This window comes from Thermomyces dupontii (assembly GCF_041956625.1).
Source record: "Thermomyces dupontii strain NRRL 2155 unplaced genomic scaffold VTN31scaffold_3, whole genome shotgun sequence".
NCBI lineage: Eukaryota > Fungi > Ascomycota > Eurotiomycetes > Eurotiales > Trichocomaceae > Thermomyces > Thermomyces dupontii.
This window is the reverse complement of record NW_027192309.1, coordinates 2,037,498-2,061,663: the sequence shown is the minus strand read 5'-3', so window position 1 is coordinate 2,061,663 and position 24,166 is coordinate 2,037,498. Positions and strand designations below refer to the sequence as shown.

General features: G+C 53.4%; 12 protein-coding genes across 12 annotated transcripts; 9 read left to right on the top strand and 3 right to left on the bottom strand.

Annotated features, from left to right (window-relative positions):
* Positions 1–846: 846 nt before the first annotated feature.
* On the top strand, positions 847–2,531 carry VTN31DRAFT_4234 (uncharacterized protein; the record flags this gene model as incomplete). The annotated part of the gene is made up of 2 exons (XM_069404600.1): positions 847–1,090; positions 1,147–2,531. 2 exons carry the CDS (start codon positions 847–849, stop codon positions 2,529–2,531), a joined length of 1,629 nt encoding a protein of 542 aa, XP_069261557.1.
* Positions 2,532–3,041: 510 nt separating this feature from the next.
* Positions 3,042–4,443, bottom strand: VTN31DRAFT_4233 (uncharacterized protein; the record flags this gene model as incomplete). The annotated part of the gene is made up of 2 exons (XM_069404599.1): positions 3,042–4,010; positions 4,066–4,443. 2 exons carry the CDS (start codon positions 4,441–4,443, stop codon positions 3,042–3,044), a joined length of 1,347 nt encoding a protein of 448 aa, XP_069261556.1.
* Positions 4,444–6,498: 2,055 nt separating this feature from the next.
* VTN31DRAFT_4232 (uncharacterized protein) lies at positions 6,499–8,043 on the top strand (the record flags this gene model as incomplete). Its single annotated transcript, XM_069404598.1, has 4 exons — positions 6,499–6,981; positions 7,045–7,652; positions 7,707–7,802; positions 7,857–8,043. The coding sequence occupies 4 exons, from the start codon at positions 6,499–6,501 to the stop codon at positions 8,041–8,043; spliced, it is 1,374 nt and encodes a 457-aa protein (XP_069261555.1).
* Positions 8,044–9,309: 1,266 nt separating this feature from the next.
* VTN31DRAFT_4231 (uncharacterized protein) lies at positions 9,310–10,055 on the top strand (the record flags this gene model as incomplete). Its single annotated transcript, XM_069404597.1, has 2 exons — positions 9,310–9,381; positions 9,639–10,055. 2 exons carry the CDS (start codon positions 9,310–9,312, stop codon positions 10,053–10,055), a joined length of 489 nt encoding a protein of 162 aa, XP_069261554.1.
* A 2,259-nt stretch (positions 10,056–12,314) lies between these two features.
* On the top strand, positions 12,315–12,586 carry VTN31DRAFT_4230 (uncharacterized protein; the record flags this gene model as incomplete). The annotated part of the gene is made up of 2 exons (XM_069404596.1): positions 12,315–12,371; positions 12,431–12,586. The coding sequence occupies 2 exons, from the start codon at positions 12,315–12,317 to the stop codon at positions 12,584–12,586; spliced, it is 213 nt and encodes a 70-aa protein (XP_069261553.1).
* A 1,620-nt stretch (positions 12,587–14,206) lies between these two features.
* On the top strand, positions 14,207–16,448 carry VTN31DRAFT_4229 (uncharacterized protein; the record flags this gene model as incomplete). Its single annotated transcript, XM_069404594.1, has 5 exons — positions 14,207–14,630; positions 14,685–14,796; positions 14,849–15,100; positions 15,152–15,250; positions 15,305–16,448. The coding sequence occupies 5 exons, from the start codon at positions 14,207–14,209 to the stop codon at positions 16,446–16,448; spliced, it is 2,031 nt and encodes a 676-aa protein (XP_069261552.1).
* A 201-nt stretch (positions 16,449–16,649) lies between these two features.
* Positions 16,650–18,178, bottom strand: VTN31DRAFT_4228 (mitochondrial 37S ribosomal protein mS29; the record flags this gene model as incomplete). The annotated part of the gene is made up of 2 exons (XM_069404593.1): positions 16,650–17,485; positions 17,542–18,178. 2 exons carry the CDS (start codon positions 18,176–18,178, stop codon positions 16,650–16,652), a joined length of 1,473 nt encoding a protein of 490 aa, XP_069261551.1.
* A 259-nt stretch (positions 18,179–18,437) lies between these two features.
* On the top strand, positions 18,438–19,106 carry VTN31DRAFT_4227 (uncharacterized protein; the record flags this gene model as incomplete). Its single annotated transcript, XM_069404592.1, has 2 exons — positions 18,438–18,469; positions 18,515–19,106. 2 exons carry the CDS (start codon positions 18,438–18,440, stop codon positions 19,104–19,106), a joined length of 624 nt encoding a protein of 207 aa, XP_069261550.1.
* Positions 19,107–19,333: 227 nt separating this feature from the next.
* VTN31DRAFT_4226 (uncharacterized protein) lies at positions 19,334–20,525 on the bottom strand (the record flags this gene model as incomplete). The annotated part of the gene is made up of 3 exons (XM_069404591.1): positions 19,334–19,675; positions 19,733–20,300; positions 20,368–20,525. 3 exons carry the CDS (start codon positions 20,523–20,525, stop codon positions 19,334–19,336), a joined length of 1,068 nt encoding a protein of 355 aa, XP_069261549.1.
* Positions 20,526–21,152: 627 nt separating this feature from the next.
* On the top strand, positions 21,153–21,577 carry VTN31DRAFT_4225 (uncharacterized protein; the record flags this gene model as incomplete). Its single annotated transcript, XM_069404590.1, has 3 exons — positions 21,153–21,200; positions 21,310–21,431; positions 21,529–21,577. 3 exons carry the CDS (start codon positions 21,153–21,155, stop codon positions 21,575–21,577), a joined length of 219 nt encoding a protein of 72 aa, XP_069261548.1.
* Positions 21,578–22,050: 473 nt separating this feature from the next.
* VTN31DRAFT_4224 (uncharacterized protein) lies at positions 22,051–22,518 on the top strand (the record flags this gene model as incomplete). Its single annotated transcript, XM_069404589.1, has 1 exon — positions 22,051–22,518. One exon carries the CDS (start codon positions 22,051–22,053, stop codon positions 22,516–22,518), a length of 468 nt encoding a protein of 155 aa, XP_069261547.1.
* Positions 22,519–23,064: 546 nt separating this feature from the next.
* VTN31DRAFT_4223 (uncharacterized protein) lies at positions 23,065–24,073 on the top strand (the record flags this gene model as incomplete). The annotated part of the gene is made up of 2 exons (XM_069404588.1): positions 23,065–23,223; positions 23,291–24,073. 2 exons carry the CDS (start codon positions 23,065–23,067, stop codon positions 24,071–24,073), a joined length of 942 nt encoding a protein of 313 aa, XP_069261546.1.
* Positions 24,074–24,166: the final 93 nt, after the last annotated feature.

Sequence of the window (24,166 nt, the reverse complement as noted above, 5' to 3'; positions counted from 1 at the left end):
AGGTTGGATGGAAGTGAAGCTTCAATTATCAACAGAGTGCGATGCGCGGTCAGGCAGGCCGTCAGGGACTGACCTGCTGGACGTACCGTATTGTTTCGTCATGGCTGTGGAGAACTCTCGCGGCTCATCTCCCGCCAGAGTGAGACCCGTACGGCCAATCAGATAAAGACGGTAAGATACAATAGGACGGAATCTGGTATTGATCTAAACTCGATATGGAAGGTCAACTGAGAATTTGATGCCAAGCCCATTTCAATCCCAGATGGCGGTGAGCATTCCTCTCCAGTCATTCGCCCAAACTGGCAGATATCTTGATAGTGATTGGCTGTGTGAAAATTTCGATGCAGATCACTGGACGTGTAACTACTGTGTATGGTAACTTTGATTAAAGTAAACTTTTCTAAACTTGGTAATAAAATCCCTCTGCGCGGGAGTGGCCGCTCCGCCCGCCATCAGCAGGATAGAGAGCATGCGTACTTGAAGCGACGAATACAGTCCTGGTATCAATGATCTCTCAATTGCTCAGTATTCAAGTTTGATACGCCAGGAAGCAGAGTATCATTGCTCTATTCGTAGTTGGGTGTTTTGTTTGCATTGTTTGCCTGCTTATGGATGGTGGATGGAGCTTATCAGATCAGCCCCACCGGATCCACCTGTCCATTCTCATCCTCCATCTCGAATTTGGAGCCTCAGATTGCCTCTGCTTAAAAAGCCTTCATCTTCCGGCATTCGCAATTTGATCAAATTCTCTTTTTTAGAGCTCCAAAGGCACAAAAGCGCAGGACGGACAACACCCTGCGCATCAATTCCGACCAGGTTTGAGCCACTGACTGTTCACCAATCACCATGACGACCACTTTCCTTCCCGCCAGCGACGTCAACAGCTACGACTATGTGATCGTTGGCGGCGGCACAGCCGGGTGCGTGATCGCATCGCGGCTGGCCGAGTACCTGCCCAACAAGCGCACGCTCTTGATTGAAGCCGGTCCGAGTGACTTTATGGACGACCGGGTACTGAAGCTCAAGGATTGGCTCAGTCTGCTGGGCGGAGAGCTGGACTATGATTATCCGACTACGGAGCAGCCAATGGGTAAAAGCTGTCGCATTGATCGCCCAGAGGCGATTATTCGCTAACAGAAATTATAGGGAACAGCCATATTCGCCATTCGCGAGCCAAGGTGCTGGGTGGCTGCTCGTCCCACAACACTCTGATCTCCTTCCGCCCCTTCGAGTACGATTGTCGCCTGTGGGAAGAGCAAGGCTGCACGGGCTGGTCGTTTGACATGTTTATGCGGGTGCTGGACAACCTGCGCAACACTGTGCAGCCGGTTCATGCGCGCCACCGCAACCAGCTGTGCAAGGACTGGGTGGAGTCCTGCTCCAAGGCGCTGGACGTCCCCATCATTGAAGACTTTAACCGCGAGATCCGCTCCAAGGGCCAGCTGACCAAGGGAGTCGGGTTCTTCTCCGTCGCGTACAATCCGGACGATGGCCGGCGCAGCAGCGCCAGCGTCGCCTACATCCACCCGATCCTGCGCAGCGAGTGGAAGCGGCCGAACTTGACCATCCTCACCAACGCGTGGGTGTCGCGCGTCAACGTGGACCGCAACGACACCGTCACTGGTGTCGACCTCACTCTCCAGTCCGGCGAGAAGCGGACCGTGTCGGCAAAGTCCGAGACCATCCTGTGCGCTGGCGCCATTGACACACCACGTCTGCTGCTGCTGTCTGGAATTGGCCCCGCGAAGCAGCTGCAACCCCTCGGCATCCCCGTCGTCAAGGACATCCCCGGCGTGGGTGAGAACCTGCTGGACCACCCGGAGACGATCATCATCTGGGAACTCAACCGGCCCGTTCCGCCGAACCAGACCACCATGGACTCAGACGCGGGCGTCTTCCTCCGCCGCGAGGCGCCCAACGCGGCCGGCAGCGACGGCGAGGCCGCCGACATCATGATGCACTGCTACCAGATTCCCTTCTGCCTCAACACGGCTCGCCTGGGATACGACACGCCCAAGGACGCGTTCTGCATGACGCCCAACATCCCGCGGCCGCGCTCTCGGGGCCGCCTCTACCTGACCTCCGCGGACCCGTCGGTCAAGCCGGCCCTGGACTTCCGCTACTTCACCGACCCGGAGGGCTACGACGCCGCGACCATCGTCGCCGGCCTCAAAGCCGCCCGCAAAGTCGCCCAGCAGGCGCCCTTCAAGGACTGGATCAAGCGCGAGGTTGCGCCCGGCCCCGCCGTGCAGACCGACGAGGAGCTCTCCGAGTACGGCCGCCGCGTGCACCACACCGTGTACCATCCGGCGGGGACGACGAAGATGGGTGACGTCCGCCGCGACCCGCTCGCCGTCGTCGACCCGACCCTCAAAATCCGCGGATTGAAGAAGGTCCGCATCGCGGATGCGGGCGTCTTCCCCATGATGCCCAGCATCAACCCCATGCTGACGGTGTTGGCGATCGGGGAGCGGGCGGCGGAGTTGATTGCCGAGGAGGCGGGATGGAAGCGAGAACATGCGAAACTGTAAAACAAATAAAATACTTATCCAGCGTGTTTGTAGGTATGTACCTACATACCTATCTATGTTGATGATACACATGGAGTTTTATATCTTTGATAGACATGTGTGCAATCACTGGATGATTGTGCCATGAACATAGTGTGATGCTGTACAGTAAGTATGTATCATTGTCGAACGCTAAGAAAGGAGGTTTCTTGCAATTCCCCATGGGATCCGATCGTGAGTATAGGGCTTCACAAAAACCAAGAAAGAATGGGATTACTCTTACCCTTCAGTCTTGGACATTCCCTTTCGCCCAACAATCAAACAAAAAGTAACGACATGTAAAGCCCAATCACGAAAAAAAAGGAAAATAAACTCCATTCCTAAGTCTATTCATCTAATGGGTATACGTAGCATCAAATCAGGCATGCAAAACGTAAAGTGCAAAATAAGTATGCTGGCTCTAATGAATACATAACCATCCGAGCAAATCATTTCGGATCAGACGAACGAAACAAAGAATGAAGATCATTATTACTCCTCAGATCCCTCCTCGTAGATCTTAACGCCGAACTTCCAGACCTGGTCGACCGTCAAGGTCTGACCGCTGTACGGATCATCCTTCTCGCCGAGGACGACGAGATCCGCGTCCGCGCCGGGCTCCAGGGTACCTTTGATGTGGTCCATGCCGAGCATCTTCGCAGGCGTCGACGTGACGGCGGCCAATGCCTCGGCGGTGGTCGCGCCGCTCCAGCGACGGAAATTGTTCACGCACTCGATGAGGGTGGCGGAGCTGCCCGCAAGTCGGTCCGAGCCCTCGAGCGTCAGCCGCGCACCCTCCTTGATGATGCGGTCTCCGTTGGTCCATTCGTAGACGCCGTCCGGGAGGCCGCACAGTCGCATCGCGTCGGTCACCAGGATAAGGCCCTGCGAGTGTGCGTGATACGCAATCTTGATCGAGGTCGGATGCAGGTGAATGCCATCGGCGATTATGCCAAAGAACGGCTTGGGCTGCTCGCTCTGGCCCAGGAGCCCGAAGACACCAGGGTTGCGGTGGAGGAACGGCCGCATCGCGTTGAACAGGTGCGTCACCATCGTTGCGCCTTCGCCCACGGCGGCTAGGGCTTGCTGGTATGTAGCGTCCGAATGTCCGATAGAGAAGATGACACCCCGAGCACGGATCTCGGGGATCATCTTGAGCATGTCTCCGACTTCTGGGGCGGCCGTGATCATCTTGATGGCGGGGACGCGGACGGTGCTGCTCTGCGTGGTCACACCGTTCTGCGTGGTTGCGCCGTTTTGCGTCGAGCCAGCAGGGAAATTTTCGACTCCATAGCAGTCGAGAATGTCTTGTAGTCCGTTTCGCACAGACAGCAGCACATCGGGCTTGTGCACGCCGTTGCGGACCGGGTTGATAAATGGACCCTCCACATGGGCTCCAAGACTCTCCGCTCCATCACTGGGATCGCGAGATCTTCCCCATGGGGCCAGGAATGGCAGCACCTCGACAATCCGTCAGCATCGATGATGGCTGACAGGGCGAAGCGGAAGTCCTTACCTTGCGATATACTTCCGAAGTGGAACTCACAGTCGTGGGCAAGAACGAGGTCACACCTGTCCGTGCCAACCCGCGGGTGGCTTCTTTCAACCCCGCTTCGTAGTCTTCTTTGCTGTCCCGAGGGACAGAGAAGTCAAAGCCGTGGGCTCCGTTGATCTGCACATCGATGAAGCCGGGGCAGAGGATTTTGCCATGAAGGTCGATGACCTTGTTCGGGGAGAGTTGCAGCTCATAGAAAACCTTCTGGGCGTTGAGAATCTTCCCCGAGCGAGCATCTATCCACAGGTCTTCGTTGACGAGCTGCCGATCCTTGAGGATGCGGCAGTTGGTAAATTTGATGATCTGGTAAAGATCCAGATCGTCTTGGCGCACCGGCATGGTGACGTATGAGATGAGATGGAATCAACCGGCGGGGATGGAAGCTCAGCGTACCGAAGGACTGGAAGTCAAGAGGCAGGGGAGTGGTAGAAGTAAAGATTGTGAAGCCATGACAAATCCTGGCCAGGATTATGAAATTCTTTGCTTTTTGCTCTCCAGTTTTTGTTTTTCTCCAAGGTGAATGCCGCGAACCGGGCTTCCAGAGCAGCTTGCGGTGCTACAGTTCCAAGGGAATGGCCTCGGGCAAGCCGTGCCGTAACCTTGATAACCCCTCCCAGTCCCAGCTTTGATGTACAGTACATACATAACAATACGGAGTATACTGTGTGGATGTCCCTTATCGCGATTCACCTTGCCAACCTTACTGGGAGCGGTTCTACGTGGGAAGATTCGATACTGTACTATGCCTGGTCGATGGGGGTGGGATGTGGTAAGGTTCTGGTAATACAACCAGAGCATCCTACTACTACTGGGACGGAAGCGTATCATAATGTCTGTCCATATTCGTCTGCAACGATAAGCTTCGTCTCTCTTCTCGTTCTCTTCGTTGACTATCCGCATCTACTATCCATCGCCGTCAGACTAGCCCTAACATCGTAGGCCGACGAAGCAATCTACATCTCTCATCCATCACAAGATGGATAATACAGGCTTTGGACGGAGTGCTGGATGCATGATCACGACAGAGACGAGCATTCACCAGCGAGCAAACGAAACTTCTGCCATTCACTTCAGACTGAACAAGACGGACAACCTCCTGTAACCAGTTATTGGTGCTCCAATCTGGGTCTTACATAATCATTATTTCCTGGATGGCTTGTCACGAGACCTCCAGAACCAAGAAGCCCGGCATCCCACTGTGCTGGTCTTGCTGATGCTACCGTGTGGTGTGGCTGGATGTAACGCTACCCATCCTGTTACACAGGTCGCCGTTTGAATGCAAAATTGCAAGTTGCAATCCGCAAATTTGCATTTTCTTTGCGAATCTTGGCGCATTCCATAGATAGGAACCCTGCAGCTACCTCCTACTGTATGTGGTATAGCGCACTTTCTGACAGCAGTCATGTGACCAGCTCGCTTTCGATTGGCCGTTGCTGAAATTACCACTTTTGTTAACTAGTTGACTAATCACGAACTAATCCATCCGGCTGGAATGCCAGGAATCAGTTAGCTCGTTGGTTTCATCTCAGCTCAGCTGCTCCGGCATGCTCGTCCTCGAAATCACTGATGAGAGACAACGATCATCGTCCCAGAAACCCGCTAGTTAATCGAGATGCTTCACAGTCGGCATCTCGACCATGGAATTTGAGTTTTTGATAAGACACACAGCATGGCGCTGTTGCAGTGTCAGTCGTGTTTTTTCCTTTCACTAATCAGCCCTTTCTCGTGAACCCGCACTCCCTAGTGGCTCCCCCCACACATTGCTGCAGCCAAACAGCAGTGCCCCCTGGGACTGCGAAGTCTTATCACGACCCGCCCTTCCCTACAGGGTAACACTAGCTCCGAAAACCCCAGGCCAGAGCCAGAAAGAAAGCTCTCGGATCGCGCTGCAACTGTGACTCCTTGTCTCTTGTCTCTGCTGTTGTCCTCGAATCGCTCCAGAGTCTGTCTCTGGCCTGGATAAAAGAGCCTTTGCTCCCCACAATCTGCTGCAGTCTCTGCCATCGTACGTACACCGTCTGGAGATCCCCGAGACTGTCCAGCTTTTTGTGTGGGGAAAGAGCGTCCTTGCGGTTCCTGCCCTTCCTCCCTGGGCTGCGCATTCTCTCCATTTCTGGTAAGCAGCACGTGTTTCGGCAGGAGCAGAGCATACATACATACCACCTTCCCGCAATGTTCGCTCATGATTTTTTTTTTCTTCTTCGCTGTTCTCGCCTCATTACCAAATAATCCTTCTTGCTAACTTTTTCTCTCTCTCCAGTTCTCTGACCCTATCGCACCATGGCCGGGGAGAAAAACAATGAAGCTGCCAACACGCAGCACGCCCCGGCTCCCGAGTCCACCAAGCTCGCCGAGTCGGGGATCGAAAACCCGCGGCCCGAGGGAAAGCCGTGGATGTACAAACAACTGATGATCGGGCCCCTGACCCTGCCGTGGTATGCCTCTCCGGAGACGCAGCTGGTCATCGTCTCCCTCGTCTGCTTCCTGTGCCCGGGCATGTTCAATGCGGTCAGCGGTCTCGGCGGTGGTGGTCAGCTGGATCCCACCGATGTCAACAATGCCAATACCGCCCTGTACAGTACCTTTGCCGTCGTAGGCTTCTTTGCAGGCACCATCGCAAACCGCATTGGTCTCCGCTTGACCCTGTCCTTTGGCGGCTTTGGCTACTTCTTGTATGTCGCGTCTCTGCTTTCCTACAACCACAACAAGAACTCGGGTTTCGTCATCTTTGCCGGCGCTCTTCTCGGCGTCTGTGCCGGCCTGTTGTGGTGCGCCCAGGGTACGGTGATGATGAGTTATCCGCTCGAGAGCCAGAAGGGAAAGTTCATCGCTGTTTTCTGGGTCATCTTCAACCTCGGTGGTGTCATTGGCAGCTTGGTGCGTGTCACCCGGTCGCAGTCCTGCACTGTGGTCTTGTGCGAGAGCTAATTAGGGAAACAGGTGCCGCTGGCGCAGAATTTGCACAATACCAGTGGACGTGTCAATGACGGAACCTACATTGCCTTCATGGTTCTCCAGGCCCTGGGGTTCATTCTGGCCTGGGTGCTCTCTGACTCCAAGTACATTAAGCGCAAGGATGGCTCCAAGGTCATCGTAATGAAGAACCCCACCTGGTGGTCCGAGACCAAGGGTCTGTACGAGACGCTGAAGACCGACTACTTCATCATCCTGCTTTTCCCCATGTTCTTGTCCAGTAACTGGTTCACCGTCTACCAGTTCAATGCCGTCAATGGCTTCTACTTTGATGTTGCCACGCGGTCGCTGAACAGCTTGCTGTACTGGCTCTGCCAGATGATCGGCGCCTATACCTTTGGCTTGCTGCTGGATCTCAAATGGTACTCGCGTACCATGCGTGCCAAGTTAAACTGGGCCTTGCTCTTTGTGCTGACCTTTGCCGTTTGGGGTGGTGGCTATGCTTGGCAGAGGAAGTATGAGCGTGACGACCCGAAGCCAGAGATGCGCTTTTCCCACTCTGGCTATATTGGTCCCATGTTCTTGTACATGTTTTATGGGTTCTACGATGCTGCCTACCAGACCTGCACATACTGGTAAGCGTTCCCTATCCCGCCACCTCCGGAATCGGGTGCTAACCCGCTATGCAGGTACATGGGTGCGCTCAGCAACAATAGTCGTAAGCTGGCTCACTACGCTGGTTTCTACAAGGGCATCCAGTCTGCAGGTGCGGCCATCACTTGGCGGTAAGTAATCGAGCTTTACCCATTGCGAGAAGACCCCATCGCTAATTCCAGCAGGATCGATGCGCTTCAAGTCAGCTACATGCGCCAGTTTGCCGCCTGCTGGGGCTTGCTGGCCGGATCGCTCCTCATCGCAGCGCCTGTGGTCTTCTTCAAGATCAAGGATCATGTCGATATCCATGAGGATCTCAAGTTCTCGGATACGACCTTTGAGGAAACGGCCGGCGACGCGGACCGAAAGTAAGGTTTCTTTTCAGCTCGTCCTGCATTCGACCGATTGTCGGGTCTTAAGAGCTTTCGGACGACATACAAGTCTTCATGATTCGTCTGTATTTACTTGGGCTTCGTATTTCTCATCTCGTAATGTCATGAAGCGTGACGTATTTCACTAGTTGTCAATTACTGCATTTAATCAACTCGTTGAACTATCCGTACGCAGAGTCGAGTAAGCAGGTCAATCACTGTCCTTCAAGTCTTCAACACACGGAATACCCTTGGCCTTTCACATCCTCGAGGAATGCAAACATCAAGGATATTGCTCTTGGCAAGAATCCTGTGTGACTCGTGCGTCGTATGTAAAAAAAAATAATCGGCTCTGTGCTCTTCGGCATGCCGGCCATGGGAAGCGCTGATCATGCCTTGGAACGGGGATCATCCGCCGCTCCGTGCGCGAGACAAGGCGATCTCTTGCCCCGTGCCCCGAATGCTGGACCTTTCTGGAAAGATCATCATTTAACCTAGGTCATGGCACAGTGCCAGGGTCCAGGCGGGGGCGTCTGATTCTTAAGGATTTCCGAACAGGGAGGACGGTGCCACCATGAAGGAGCACTGCTTTGTGCAGCTCAATCAGGGGCCAGGCGCTCACTCGGGTACTGTGTTTATCCAAGGACTCTGGAGTAGAATGGCCTGAATTGGTAAGAATTCCACCAACTGCCAAGAGGTAGTTACTTACTGTATTGATTAGGTTATGATGAACATTCCAAACGAGGAAGAAGCTGAGATTCTTGCATGTCTCCGCTGAGCCCGTGACCAGGGCAACCCTAACTTCCATCCTGGTCAGTCCAGTCAGTTTGGAATCAATCGACTTAACAGTCTTGGATAAATATCGATGTGATCATGTAATGGCTTCTCGATAATTGCCTTGGTCGGAGACTACTGTTGACATCTTTCTTTTCGTGGCAGACGGACGAATAGTAAATAGTACAAGCATATATATACGGAACTATCTCCTGGACTGAACGCCGTTGAACCGTGAAAGCTACAAGATGTACATCTACATGTTGGACAAACGGTTGACTCGAGTTGAGCGTTTGAGCCAACAGACATATTCGACAATGCTGGAGCGAGTTGGATGTCTACTAAATAAGCTCCTGTGTCTTTGCCTCGGCCGTTCATTAAAGTCATTCTTGACAAAGACACTACTCTGGACAGTTCATTACATGTACATGTTTGGTGTGTCTTCTTATGTTTGTTTCATGGATTGATAGAGTCGTCAATTGCAACCGGAAACATGCGCCAGAACAGAAGTCATGCTTTGCAGCCCTACTCTCCGGCCATCGAAAACTCGCACGCTCAAGACGGAGTATGCCGAAATTTACTTCATTCAGATGAATATTTGACTCACGTTTCCGTACATTTCACCTCTTGTTGTCTCCTGCCAAATGCTATATAAGGAGAGGAAGAAACCTGCCTCCTCCCACTTCGCTTCACACACATCCAAAACACTAGTCGCGATTACACCGTGCAGCACACCAGCGAGCCACTCCCAAACAGTCAGCATGGTATCCTCCAATCAAGCGGACAAGGGAAAAATCAGTGCAAAGCACTCGCAAGAGACAGGATAGGTTCCTGCACAGGGTCAGACTGTCATGGGTGTACCTCGACTCCGTCGTCAAGCCCAACCTCAAGGATTGCCAGACGAAGATCGAGCTGCAAATCTTGCCCGTCAATTCACCGACCCAGCTTTATTGCTATCCGAGAGTGTTCCTGAAACTGCTCTATCGTGTGCCCTTGTCCGAGTCTGGCCAACCGCAGGATTGGAAGAAGGAGTCCCTCGTCAACAGGCCGGAAATCCGTCTCTCGTACACGCCCTACGACTCTTGGCCCCGTAGAGATTCCAAGGGAGAATGGAAGCACCGCAATCTGGAAAAGTCATGCTACGTTCCCCTCGAAGACATTGCCATCAAGGGTGTGGAAATGGGCTATGACTATTTCATCGGCGGTCAAATCGCGCTCCATCCATTTGGCGTTTTCTGATCTGCCCAAATTTGGACTTCGCTACGAAGAGGGCCTTCAGTCTCCAAAGCCAGTGTTTTTCAGCGAAAAAGGGCAGCGGTGGCGTCGAGTTTCGCGTGGAAAGTGGCGAGCTTGACGAAGAATACTTCAACAACCTGTGGAAAGTGTGATTCTTTTTCGTGCAATTCCGATCACCATTTGCACACCTCAAGCTTCATGTCTGCGCCCTCAGGTTGAATCTTCTACTTGGTGCTATGGGGCAGGGCAAGGTGACTGGAGTTTGAGGTACCTACCTACCTTCCTCTAGGTACCTTAGGTTTCCATCAAGTGTATCAAGAGGTACTGTAATTAGGTTATCACAAGCGCTTTCCTATCACGGAGGTACAATAAAGCGATTTAATGGTATCCACCCAACAACGGCATCCAACGGAGTTCGGATATTCATGCCAATTAACCTATAGTTTGGTGTACCTATCGGAGTATGTAAGTGGTACTGCATTTTTCCTGGGCTTGGCCAAACTGCAAACATGAACCCGAACACATCCTACGAAGAAGCAGATCGTCTACTCTGTACTGAAAATCGAGCTAATGGCTTGATTAATAGACTGGAAAATCTCAATAACGTACACGTTTGAGTCATGACCCTTCCAAGAAATTTACTTGAAGTTTACCTAGATGCCAGGTAGTCACTGACATCTCATGTCGCATCTCTGGCGGCTGACCTTGATATCTCGGCGGACTTGGGCGTCTTTCGCCAGAAAGTCGCCATGGCGGGTACCAGAAATTCCAGGGCCATCGATTCCTCGGCAGGAACTTGTTGACGGGGAGAGATCTCCGGACTACAACCCCGAGGACATTCTACCCAGCGAAACCTGGGGAAGTACTGCCCAAGAAATTTCAACTTCCTCCCAAAATCGGCTGGGGATCGCAATCCACCGTGTGATTGGCTCGAGATATTTTCAAGGCATCCCGCTGATTGTGCCCATTATATCTGCTTTGACTGCCGATTAAACGGATTAGCTCTCCATTTCATGATTCAAAGGGCGGCCTGAACAGATAGTGGCCTTGAAAATAACGAACAACAACAATGTCAACAATGCTCGACATGAGAAGGATATTGAGAAACACATTTCACATCAAAATCCGGACCACCGTGGTCGCGTGATTCTCCGGACGTGCTTGGACGATTTTGAAGTCACTGGCCCAGAAGGGAGGCACATTTGCTTCGTGTATGAACCGATGAGAGAGCCTTTCTGGATATTTCAGAGGCGTTTTGTTGATCGGAGACTTCCCTTGCCCATTGCAAAGGCCTATATCTACTTCCTCCTTGCTGGCCTTGGTTATCTTTACTCGGAATGTAAAGTTGTCCACACGGGTTCGTTCCATTCCCCCACCGTCCATTGTATCTTGAGAATTAGTGCCTTACCCATCTTCCAGATTTAACGCTGGGAAACATCCCCATGAGTTTCGAGAACGACAGTGTGCTTTGCGACTTTGTCACACCGTCAGCAGCCGATGCAGTACAAGGTTGATGATAAATGCGGCCGGACCGTTTACCGTTGTCAATGACTTTGGTGCTCTCAATCTGAGAGAAATCAAATATAGGGTTTCAAAGATAGTTGATTTTGGGCTGGCAACTAGACTTGACCAACAATCCCCTCGAGACTGGGAGATGGGACAGCATCCGGGCATCTATTCCATCCAACCGGCTCCTTCCCGTGCCCCTGAGGTCATCTTTGGCTGCGGTTGAGACTTTAAGGTAGATGTATGGAATCTTGGGGTACTGGTGAGTGGTTCTTCGCTTTGTTTCAGTTGTTGGTTTGGCCTTGACCTGATGATCCTTTCGCGAGCTGTGGAACATCTTTAGAAGTAGGGAGTTATTCCAGCAGATACACAACTTGGACGACCATTACGATGCGTCTCCGAGGTCACACCTCGGAGAAACGATTGTCCTATTTGGCCATCCTCCCAAGGAATTAGTTCCGAAATCAAGGGCCATGTCCACGCTCAACTGACCGGAAGCTGTCACGAATGACACTGGAAAGCTCTCCAGAAATGCTCAAGAATTTTTCAGCGGGTCTTTCTTTGATGCAGAAAGTAGGTTGACAGTCATTCCTTTGTACTAGATCTGGTACACTGAACGTCAACAAGAGAACCATGTTCTGTCGTAAACGTTCAGATAACGAGTCTCGATTCTCAATGTCAAGGGATTCTCTGATCACAGGTAGATTATCTGACCGAATCAGGCAATGATCTATCAATTCAGCCGCCTCGGTACCCATGCATGCCCAAGACGTCACCCACACCTCTCTGTACTATGACACCCAGCCGTTCGCTGTGAGTCAGGCCGTCCTTCGGAAATGCGGAGACTAGGGTTTGTACACTCGTCCATACAGCGTACCGTCATGCAGGCGACCTTCGAAACACCCGCCGTGCTATCGAGGTACCTACTGCACGTGCGTAAAAGTGATGCAGACATCTTCCATGAGTTCACGCGATGGAATCGCGGGGAAGGTCTTTGTCATCCCGAGTTTGACAAGGATTATCCTTAGTTCGCCCGTCATAGTGGTCCAGTTGGCCAATTGATTGAACAGTTCTGGGACTGATCGGTTAGCGGCCATGCATCTGATTATATCTCCTGGACCGGACCCCAATCGATTCCGTCAAGAATCTGGGGAACCGGATCGACATTATAACTTGTATTGCTGGACCCACGCGACATCATTATTGTTCTTCGATTTCTCTTTACTCCAATCAGGACTTTATGAATGTTGGCGATGCTCAACTCCGATGAATTTATCAGACGACTTTTTTGCCAGCTGCTTGGCTATCAACGCAGAGCACCATCTTGAAAAGGTGTCATCATTCGTTCAGATTCTGTTACCTTTTGGAGAAGTAGGTGGCTTGGATTGCCCCCCTCTTTGAGATCTGCATAGTCTTGTTGTGGAACTGTCAGCATGAGCTTCCAGTCGCATATAGCCTAATTTGCATCAAGATGGGTTGCTCGGAGCAACGCAAGGATTCTCTTGCAAGCTACCGAATTACTAGAAAAGCCTAGAATGGGATTAATCGTCTGTTTGGGCTTTACAACGTCTCGAAAGTCGATTTCAATGCTCAAGAGCACATTTCCGGACGCCATTCACGCCTTTTAGGATGTAGTACAAGGAATGATTACCAGTCATGAGCTCTGCATGTACAGATTCGAATTGGATTCAAATACCATTGAGCCTGGATCGGTTGTAGTCTGCTGGTAGTCCATGTGATGCATCGTTTCATTCATCGAGAGTAGATTACTTTGTGGTTCTCTTTGATGTAGTAACAGGGCATCAAGTTGAACCAGCCTGTGTTCTCTATTCCATCAGAGTTAATGACAGCAGAAATCCGGGGAATTGACCTAAATCCCTGGATAATCGGACAAAGAATGCCTCTCAGACATACTCCGTAGGGCTCTGACTTGACAGCTGTTACCATTTCGGAACCATTGTTGCTTGTCGACTGCACGGTCAATCCCAACCGTTCCGATCGACAGAGATTGCATGACTCAATTAATAGGACCGAAAACACGTGGAGTCATGTCGCCAACAACGGTCATGGCCGAGCTTTGCAATCGCGACATTCCGCATGGACACAGGCTAAAGGAGATCCCGGAGACCCTGGGACTAGTGTTTTCTCAGGGCTTGCAAACCACATGACCGAAATCTTCCTGTTGTGGAAACCAACGCGTCGATCCAAGGGTCTTTGCAGGAGAGCATGCAGCCACGTTCCTCTCTATACAGTACTAGCCTAGTCCCGGCTCGATCAGCCACCAGGCGAAATTTCTTCGCTTGCCGTTGGCCATGCCGAATGGCAACCATGGCCTGCCCATGCGGCGAAGATCCAGCGAGCTAATGACAGGTGGAATAATCTGCTCAATTCCGCTCTCAACGGCTCCACTCCGGCCACCCGTCCGTCGGTTCCTCACCAATCCAGTTCTCTCCATCTCGACCAAGTCCAGAGGGTGTCTGGAGGATGTTTTCAGAGCGGTTAGCGGGATTAAGGAGCGCTGAATACTATAAAGGAAAGCTCTCAGAACGCATCGTGTTCCAACATGGGGTCAATTTGCAAGATTCAGGTTCCCTCGCTGCATTACTCCCTGTTCCTCAGAGAGAAACAACAGCACCAGTCCCGGGAAAATGGCGACTCTCAGAAAGCGCCACGGCGCGGCGGAGGAAATGGAAGAGATGTACTCGGCTCCTAGCGTCAGGATCCGATGGCTGGATCAACCGGTCATGCTGCACTCGGCGCGCGAGGATAGCTGTGACTTGACACCCGAGCAATGCGCATACAAGCAGAATCCCTGGCGCAACTGGTACCAAGCGGACTTTGTGTATGGCCGGGCGGTCGTGTACTTTGTGTGCGCAACGGTCGGGGTCTTTGCCATCCTGCATCTTCTCGCTCGGTATGGCCCGGACTCGCGAGGCAATCGTTTGGTGCAGCGGGTCCGTGCCGCGGGCAGGTATGTTGCGTACAGAAGCGCGCCCGTGTGGTTGACAGGGCCCCTCAGCTTCGGGTTGGCGGTTCCCTTGCTCATCGGCGTCGGGATCATCTTCTTTTTCGGTGTGTGCATCTCGCCCTCCCCGGTTATCGAATGTATTCCTGACCATTTACAAGCAATTACCCTCGGCCCGAAACCGTACTACTGGGATAACAGGGCCTTTGGCTACAGCCCGCCCATTGCGAACCGGGCGGGCTGGCTGGCATTGGGTCTTTTGCCTTTTGTGCTGTACGGTTTCCCCCTTCCCCAGAGTTCGATCCGGTCTAAAACGTTGTTCAAGGGCCCTCGCGTCCAAGGCGAACTTCATCTCCGCATTGACCGGAGTGCCCTACGAGAAGCTCCAGATATTCCACCAATGGACAAGCTACGCCATGTTTGTCCTCGCCTTGATCCACACCTTCCCGTTCATCATAGTGAATATCCGAGACGGTATCATGGAGCTGGAATGGAGGATGTCGGTTTTCTGGTGGACCGGCGTTGCTGCACTGGTATGCCAGGGATACCTGACAATCATGTCATACCCGTGGATCAGGTACGGCCCGCGATGGAAACCGTCTTCCCATGGCCGATGCTGATGACGCAGGAACCGCTTCTACGAGTTCTTCAAGTTCACGCATATCTTTGTGTCCGTCATGTTCATACTCTTCCTCTTCTTCCACTGTGACTTCCGCTTGACATCTTGGTATGTCGCCTTGGCCGAAGAATGAGGTGATGCAGGACTAACAGAGGCCTACAGGGACTACTTTATTGTTGCTGGCACCCTCTACTTCGCTAGTCTGTTCTACTCATGGGGGAAAACATACCTCTTCAACGGCCTGCATACTGCATATATTTCGCTGCTTCCCTGCGGCTATCTCAGCATCCGGATCCCGTCCACAATGTCCTGGACGCCCGGACAGCATGTATTCCTGCGGTTTCTGACGCTCGACGCGCACATGATCACCGCACACCCCTTCACCATCTCCTCCGCGGCCCACCAGACGGAAGTCTGCGGCCATCCGTCCGAGATGACGTTCTACATCCAGCCGCGCACCGGCATCACGAAACATCTTGCCCGTCTCGCATTGAAGAAACAGGAACAATCAATGGCCGTGCGCGTGCTTGTCGAGGGTCCCTACGGCGGCGTCGATCCCACCTCCCTCAAGAAAACCGACCACATCCTCGTCATCGCCGGCGGGTCCGGCGCGGGGTTCTCGCTAGGTGTCGTTGAAGATACTGCTCGGCGATTTGCTCGCCTTTCCTCCAACAGCAACAACACCGCACAGGAAGGGGCCGCCACACGCTCCCCGCGGATCCAAGCCGTCTACGCCACAAAGACGAAGGAAACCGGCGACTGGTACGCGGAGCAGATTCGCGAGCACCAGCGGACCTACAGCAATTGCAACCTCGACGTCTCCATCCACGTCACAACCTCCTCCTCCTCCTCCTCCTTCTCAGTAGAATCCTCCTCGAAACCGGCTGCCGTCGACGACATCGAGGTCAAACAGCCTCTCCCGGCCACGACGGAATCCAATGAACCCCTTTCTTCCACCTCGATTTCCCCTGACGCTTCTTCCCCATCGTCCTCATCTCCGTCCATTGCACACGTGAACCCCGCCGTCACGACACCCTCTGCATCCGATTCTCTGAGGACGTTCTTCGGCGGTCGGCCGAATCTTCGCGAGATCGTTGCCTCGACACGCGCCGCCGTGACGGGCTCTCCTTCCCTTGGTGTGATTGTCTGTGGACCGGCGTCGATGATCAACGATGTCCGTGATGCAGTGGCGGATGAGCAGTTGAAGGTGTTGTCGTCGTCGTCGTCGACGACGACGGACCTCGAGGAGAAGGAGGGAAAGAAGGTTACGGATATTTGGCTTCATGCCGAGCATTTCTCGTGGTGATTTAACCTTGTATGGCATGAGGGACATTCCTTGACGTTTCCGGGCTGCACTGGTGTTTATGGTTCGGGGCATTGTTTCATAGCCGAAGTTTTCTTTGTCTCTATATGATTGTCAATTATTCATGGAGAATAAGATTCGTCGATACCACCAATATGCGAACAATTCCAAAACAAATAGTCATACATGTACAGAAAAGTAAATCTACACCATGGCCCGTATTCTCCGACCCAACCGCTCCATCTCGCCAATGATGCCACCGCCCGCCAGCGTCCATTTCTCACTCACCCATTCGTCGGTGATTCGCTCCGGCAGCAAGCCGCTACGCGCAAAGTACTCCATGTACCCGCGGGCCTCGTGCCGGCTCAGACCGCCCAGGGTGTCCAGCTCGAGCGCCCCTTCCTTGGGGTTCGTCGGCTTGTGCGGCGCGAAGACGTCGAGAACACGCGAGTCGGACTTGACGTACGGGTTCGGCTGCGGGTATTCGGGGGAGGATGGATTGACGCCGTTCCGCCGCGCCTCGAGCTGCGAGAGACCGATCTGGAAACTGTACACGGAAGGACTGTTGGAGCCGGATGTCGCGTACAGGAGCAAGCCGCCGTTGGGCAGCGCGGGACGTGTCCGGCCAGGTTGGAGGAGGGAGATGAAATGCCGGACAAAAACGAGATCAAACGCGTGGATCGGCTTGAACTCCGCGCTGCGGTAGTTGGAGTCTTTCATCCAGTGCGCGAGCCCGTCAACCGTGACCAGGATCGCGGGTCGGCCCTCGACGGTGGTGAGTTCGCTCCATAGGGCCTGGAAAACTGGCCAGGAGATGGACGGGTCCTGGACACCCAACCTAGCCAGTTGCTCGAGATTCATGCCGGATTGCACGGGAAGACCCTTATGCTCCTGCGAGACCTTGAGGTTCTCCAGCACGGATTTGTTGGCAAGAGCTGTGCGCAACAGCAACGCGGATGTAGCCTGGTTCTGAACATAGAGCGTCGGGTTGGTATCCGGCAACGGTGCATACTGGGTGTGCGCAATGACGAGATCCTGGGCTGCAATCAAGTCAGAGTCAAATACCATCGTCGTATCACGAGAGATAAAAACTTACCGTCCGGAACAGTAAAAACAACCCAGTTCTTCAAAAAGGCCATTGCCATCGCCTGAAGAAGATGAACGCTCTTCCCGGAACCCCGCACTCCGGTAACGATTTTCTTGACCGACAGGCCCTTTTCCGGCCCCTCTGTGATCCGATTGATCAATTGGCCCATCTCAATCGTCTCCCTTCGAAGCACCGTAGCGGGCCGACGGAAAATCGACCAGCCTTGCGTCGGCTTAAACGCCTGCACCGCCCGCAAGCTGTCAATCAACGTAGAGGACAGGCTGACCACCGAGCCCGTCAGTCGCGCGTCGGCCATTGTCGCCTCCGACAGCTCCTGCATGCCCGGAACCTCGAGCGCATTGGCGTTGCTGAGCACGATCCGTTTCCGCGCCGCCTTGCGCTCACCAGGGGCCGGTGGTTTGCCTCGGTCCACGACCGTCTTCTTTTTCATACGCGCGGACTTGGACTGACGGTATTTCGGACCCGTGTCCATGACATTTGTCTTTTTCTTCGGCGGGTTCGCATATCGGGCGGCCGAGGTGTGGAATGATGAAGCGGCCGTGGTTGGTTGAACGCGTGGCAGCAGAGCCACTCGGGGCGTCTGCCGGAGCCCCGAAAGGCAGCTCCAGCAAAATCGCGACACCATCGTCAGCCGGGAATCAATTGGCCCGCCCAGCAGGAAATGGACCGAGTTCGCGCTGGGCGTAGAGGGTGCTCTTTGCTCTGCTTCGGCGAAAAGTTGAAATTCCTGAACCAGGGATGACCAAAAAGGGTAAAGCGTGATAAATGTTTGTTCTGTTTGATTTGGTCTTGGTACAAAAAAAAATATCGGCAGCAGTTCGATAAACTAGGAATACACAGGCATTTCAGCTTCATCAAACAATACAGAGAAATCCCGAGTAAATATGACAGATCAAAGCGAAAAAAAGGAGAAACCGTGAGTGAACATGTATCCCTTGTCGATGCGTCGCTGACCATGCAGACCGATCACGGTGGAAAAACCAACACCATACACCTTCGACCTTGGCCATCTCGTCGTGCAAGATCCGAATCCTCTGGTGATTCCTGACCGCGAATCCATGGACGAAACTTTGCACGCCACGGCGCGAGATGGCGCGCAAATGCTGATCAACCAATTGCTCACCACCTGCCCCGTCACCTCGTCACAGACGGAAGGTGTCCTGCTGAACCTGCCCCCTCCAACCACCAAGCTGCCGCGTTTCAAGCCTCTGCCGACACCCAAACCGCCGACGAAATGGGAGCTGTTCGCCAAGAAGAAGGGCATTGGCAAGTACAGCAGGAAGCCTGGTGCCGCGCTGGCAGATAAGGAGCGGCGCAAGAAGATGGTCTACGACGAGGCCAAGGGCGAATGGGTGCCGCGCTGGGGTTACAAGGGCAAGAACAAGGAAGTAGAGAATGACTGGTTGGTCGAAGTGCCCCAAAAGGATTTGCAGAAGGAGGCCGAGGGCGAGAATATTCGGTCGCTCCGAAGAAAGGAGCGCAAGGAGAGAATCAAGCGGAACGAACGGAAAATGCGCGCGAATTTGCGGAGAGCGAGGAAAATGGATGCTTGATTTCTGTCTTTTTATCGATGGCCTGATCGGATCGATACGAAAAGTGTGTTTTTCTCGGGGTTACGGCGTCCGGCTTGGGGTTGGTTTGATATTTTGTGTGCATAATAGTTGATGCCCTTTCTCTTATCGGGCTATGTTGCAGTGATCTTTATTGCTACGAAGGTATGAGCGGAAAGAAATGCAAGCCTTAGAATTTGCATGTACAATACGGTCAGAAAGCAGGTCCTTCACTCGTCCTTTTCCTTCGACCAAAACCCAAACCAGCTTCCTCTTTGCTGTTTACGCTGCTCCCGCGCACGTCGCTTTGCCTCGATGTACTCCTCGAACGAGGGCGCTTCTCCATCCAAGGTTGCTTGCTCTTGCTCGCGACGTTTCTCTTCGGCCCGCAGCTTCAACAGCGAACTGAGCGGTGTTGATCGCGTCTTTGGCTTCTCCGATGCGGAAGGAGACGGGGACACGGCGTCAGGCCCGCCGATCGCTCGACACAAGTTACCGAAGCCCCAGTCCATCGCTTCTTCGACAGGCTTGTCGAAGAGGTATGGCAAGAATGGCACCACGCTTAGACCAAGCTTCAATCAAGTCTTAGCACCGGCAATCCTGTCAACACAGGGTCGGTTGGTACTTACGCCGATCGGAACCCATCTGCGGATCAGGCTGCTCCTGGCATCCCTCAATGCGCGCCCCGAGTATCGCACCACCGAATGGATCGTCAAAGCGGGAAGCCCGATCGTGGCGATGCTGTGGAATGCCATGCGCTGGGCCATCACCATGCGATAGTCATCGTTCAACGGAATCCGCTTGGTCGCCCATGGAATCAGTGGGTCGTCAACATCCGCCTGCTGCTCCTGCTGGGTCTCCTCCTCAGTCAAGGAGCCGCCAATGTTTGCGGTGGCCATGCCTTTGAGGACATGGGCAGGTTCGAGATCTCGGGCGTCTTTGTAGGCCTCGCCGGGAGGGATCACAGCACGCCGATTCCGCAGAAACGCTTTGTACCCCTCATGGGCCACGTCGCCCAGAACGTAGGCCCACGACACCGCGTACGCGCTGCGTACTAGCCATTGGGGTGCCACTGGGCGATGTGCCTCGCCGACCTCCGACGCGTATGCCACATATCGATGGTACGACAACCAGAGGGAGCGAATCCGACTCGCATAGCCGGCGTATCGGTAGGGGGTTTCTGTTGTATTTACCGAGCTGTCGGGAGACTTGTGAGCATGCGACCGACTCATCCATGTGCGGGGTATGTATACGGAGTACGTACTATGAGGAATAGAGCTCATCGTAGACCTCATCGTCTCGATCCACGAGCTGTTGCAAGCTGGGCGGGAGAGCCTTGCGAGGCGCCTGTTTTTGAAGCGATTCTGGCGCTCCTTCACGGATGCGGGAGATCCCTTCATTCTTCTCTTGACTCCAAAACATGGCGCAGAACTGTAATCGTTCGGACAGTTTTGAGAAGACAGCAGTTATGCAGAGAAAGGAAGAATATAGTATTCGATGAGATGGAGATGAGCTTGTTATTTCTCCAACGAACCAAGACTAAAAAGTTACAATGAGGAGAAGCGTGTCATTACATGGGCCCTGCAGTATCCGAGGCTGCTGCGGTTTATAATACCTTCGGCCGTCCAGTTACCGATGTATCGGATGCTGCAACGGTGTTCGGAGATTTTTCGCCATTCGGGCTCGGTGACAGGCCGCATCTATCGCGACTATCATCAGACACGGCCCGCAGTCATGCTACATGACAGTCATGTTATGAGGAGCTGCCCCGTCGGCGCAAGGGAGCTTTCTCCAGGTCTTCGGCGTTCAGGGTCCCGATGACCTCACTTCCCCAGATCGGAACAAATCGGGAAAAGCCACACATGACCCCATCTGCAAGGATTACGTAACTCGACAGTCAGTCACGTGAATTCGATCACGTGTTTCGTTCGGATGCCAAGACCGACGCCGGTCCGGAATTGCGACCACGATCAAGCACCAACGTTCATCCCTCATCAATTGCACCACCGTCACGATCATCCCACACTGCAATCCGCGTGCTTTGCAAAGATGGTTGTCTACTACAACGTTGCCGGCCGCAAGGTTGGCTCTCATGTGGTACGTGTTCCCGCAATTGGCCGTGGATTCCGCGCCTGAGACCATGCCCCAATCTGGTGCTTGTCATGGATTGGTTCGGACTGACTCTGGTTTTTTCCTCCCTGGCTAGCTCTCCATGGCCACCCTCGGTGCTCTCTTCGGTGGCTCTTGGCTCGCTCTCCGTGGCGGTGACAAGAAGCAGCAGACACCCCCGATCAACGCATCGTCGAAAGACGAGGAACAGTTCGTCCAGTACGTTTTCCCATTTATTCCTGGTTTCTGCCATGACTAGCAGTCTATTTGATGTGTTTCACGACTGTTGGCGGCCAGGGACTAACGGTGTCACTAGGGAGTTCTTGAAGAACGTCGAGGCGGAAGAGAAAAAGGCCAAGCAGTAGACTCGGCCACACCACGATGTGATGGGTGCATCTTGATGGTGTAGAATTGGGTCTTTTCTACCTATATGGGACTCGGTATAGTGTCGGACGGGCATGCAGAACTCTCGAACGCTGTGATGACACTTGGTGTTCGATTGCTGTACTGTGTCCTTGATCGCTGATTGCGGTGTACATCTAGACGGCATCATAGAATTGTCGCTGTACAACATGGTATGAACCGTAATGGGACATTGAATACTCGTAGAGCGATGTTCAGCCGTGAAATGGCCGTTCAACCGTACAAATGACCATAAAGAGGCCTGGCCGCAAACCACAGCAAATTGAAAGCGACACTCTGATTGGCTCAGGTCGGTCGATAATTGCAGCTTCAGCGCGTGTAGGAATCAGCGGCATCTACAAAATCGACTGCTTCGAGCCGGAGTCCCTTGAAATATGGCTATGCACTGCTCATTACAAAACCGCAGGAAGAATCGATGAAGCCACTTCCCTTCCCTTACGCCCTTAACATCGGGACCGATATCGTCCACCTACCGCGCATTCTCCGACTAATCACTCGCCCGGCGAAACCCAACAGCATCAGTAGTGCGCAACAACAAAATCTCCACCGTTTCGTGCGCCGGATTCTCTGCGAGCAGGAGCAAGAGGACTTTCAGCGTCGATTCGGCCTTCAGAAGCATGCAGGACAGTCGCCGCCGACTGCGGTGACAACGGAGATGGCGCGGTGGCTTGCTGGGCGGTTCGCAGCCAAAGAAGCTGCGCGCAAAGCTGCGCCCGGGGGAGCCGCGTCAATCGGATGGAAAGATGTGTGTGTTCGGACGGAGAAGGAGGGCGCGGGCGGCAGACCGGAGGTGGTTTACCAGGGGTTAGATAATCGGGTGGCAAAGCTATCGATTTCGCATGACGGGGAATATGTGGTGGCTACGGTGCTCGCTGCGGGATGATCGCGGGACTTTTATTTTTTTTCGTATGAGATTTCTGTTGGATGATCAAAACGTCCCAATTGAAGGTGATATCCATCAAGCATGGAGAGTGGGATCCGCGCCGCTCAATATCACAGCCCCAGATGTGAATGCGATCAAGGCGAATACATTCCCTAGAAGCTGTTTATACAGTCACAAGCAAGAACTTGTACGTAGTTGTCCAATGTGATGTCTATCATTCGATGTGGAAGAGCAGGCGGGTCCGGACCGAAATGCGTTCTGATCGCGTTGCCGAGTTTGCGGCGCTTTCACCCCTCTTCGACTCTATCCAATATGCCTATCCTACAAGAATAGAGACGTATCTGTATTTTGAGAGTACGTGCGCGAGTTGAATCAGAGCTGGAACCATTGGACGTTTGGAGTTCCAAGTTGCAGGGTAAGTCAATTCTCTGATGGCATGAGCCCGCTTGGGTGGAATCTATTTTCAGTCGGTCGTCTTTTGGAACAAAAAAACATCAAAGGCATCATGATCGGGAATCGCATCACTAATCCTAGAAGTAGTCAAGGATGCCGTTCTCCCACCATAGCCACTCCGGGCAGTTTTGCTCTGGCCATGCAAAGGACTCGCTGGAGGAAGTCGTCCAAAAGGCCATCGCCCAGGGTATGCGAGTCTTCTGCTTGACCGAGCACATGCCGCGCGATGAAATCGATTTTTACCCCGAAGAGGTAGGCCAGTTTTGAATCTACTAGTCTACTGTTGAACAAGTCCGAGCTTGGACTGACCAGGCTACAGAGAACCGAACTCCAAGTGACTGAGCAATGGATGCTCGACAACGAAGTCAACTTCTTCCGCGAAGCGCAGCGGCTCCGCGAGAAATATGCATCCCAGATCCAGCTGATCATTGGCTTCGAAATCGACTGGATCCGGCCGGAGAGTTTGGGTCTGATTGAGCGATCCCTCCAACGACTCCCGTTTGAGATGTTCGTGGGATCGGTCCACCATGTGCACACCATCCCCATCGACTACGATACGGCCATGTACCGGCAAGCCCGAGACGCGGCCGGTGGGACCGAGGAACGGCTGTTTGAAGACTACTTTGATGCCCAGTTTGAGATGTTGAAGAGCGTGCGGCCGCCAGTGGTGGGCCATTTCGACCTGATCCGGCTCAAGAGTGAGAATCCCGACGCCACCTTCACGCAATATGTGGGCGTATGGGAGCGAATTCTCCGCAACCTCAGATTCGTTGCCGAGTACGGCGGGATGCTGGAGCTGAATTCCGCCGCGTTGCGGAAGGGGATGGCCGAGCCCTACCCCAAGGCCGAAATTTGCAAGGAGTTCCTGGCCCTAGGCGGTCGATTCTGCTTGTCCGATGACAGCCACGGCGTCGCTCAGGTTGGATTTGGGTACCGAGACGTGTTTGGGTTCCTGGATCAGGTCGGCATCACCACAGTGCACCACCTGAGCCTGTCCGAGTCGGCGGGTGAAGCGGCCGTCGACCAACGGTTTCCGTCAACGGTGGTCCGTTCTGTCCCGGTGGAGGAATTGAAGCAGACGTGGCTGGCACAGCAGGGATAAGCCATTAGTCCGGTCTGCTGTTCCGATCTGGTTGGATCCTACTGGTTGGACTGTTGATAACTCGTGGCCGCTGTGGCTGTGCCCGTCCCGGAT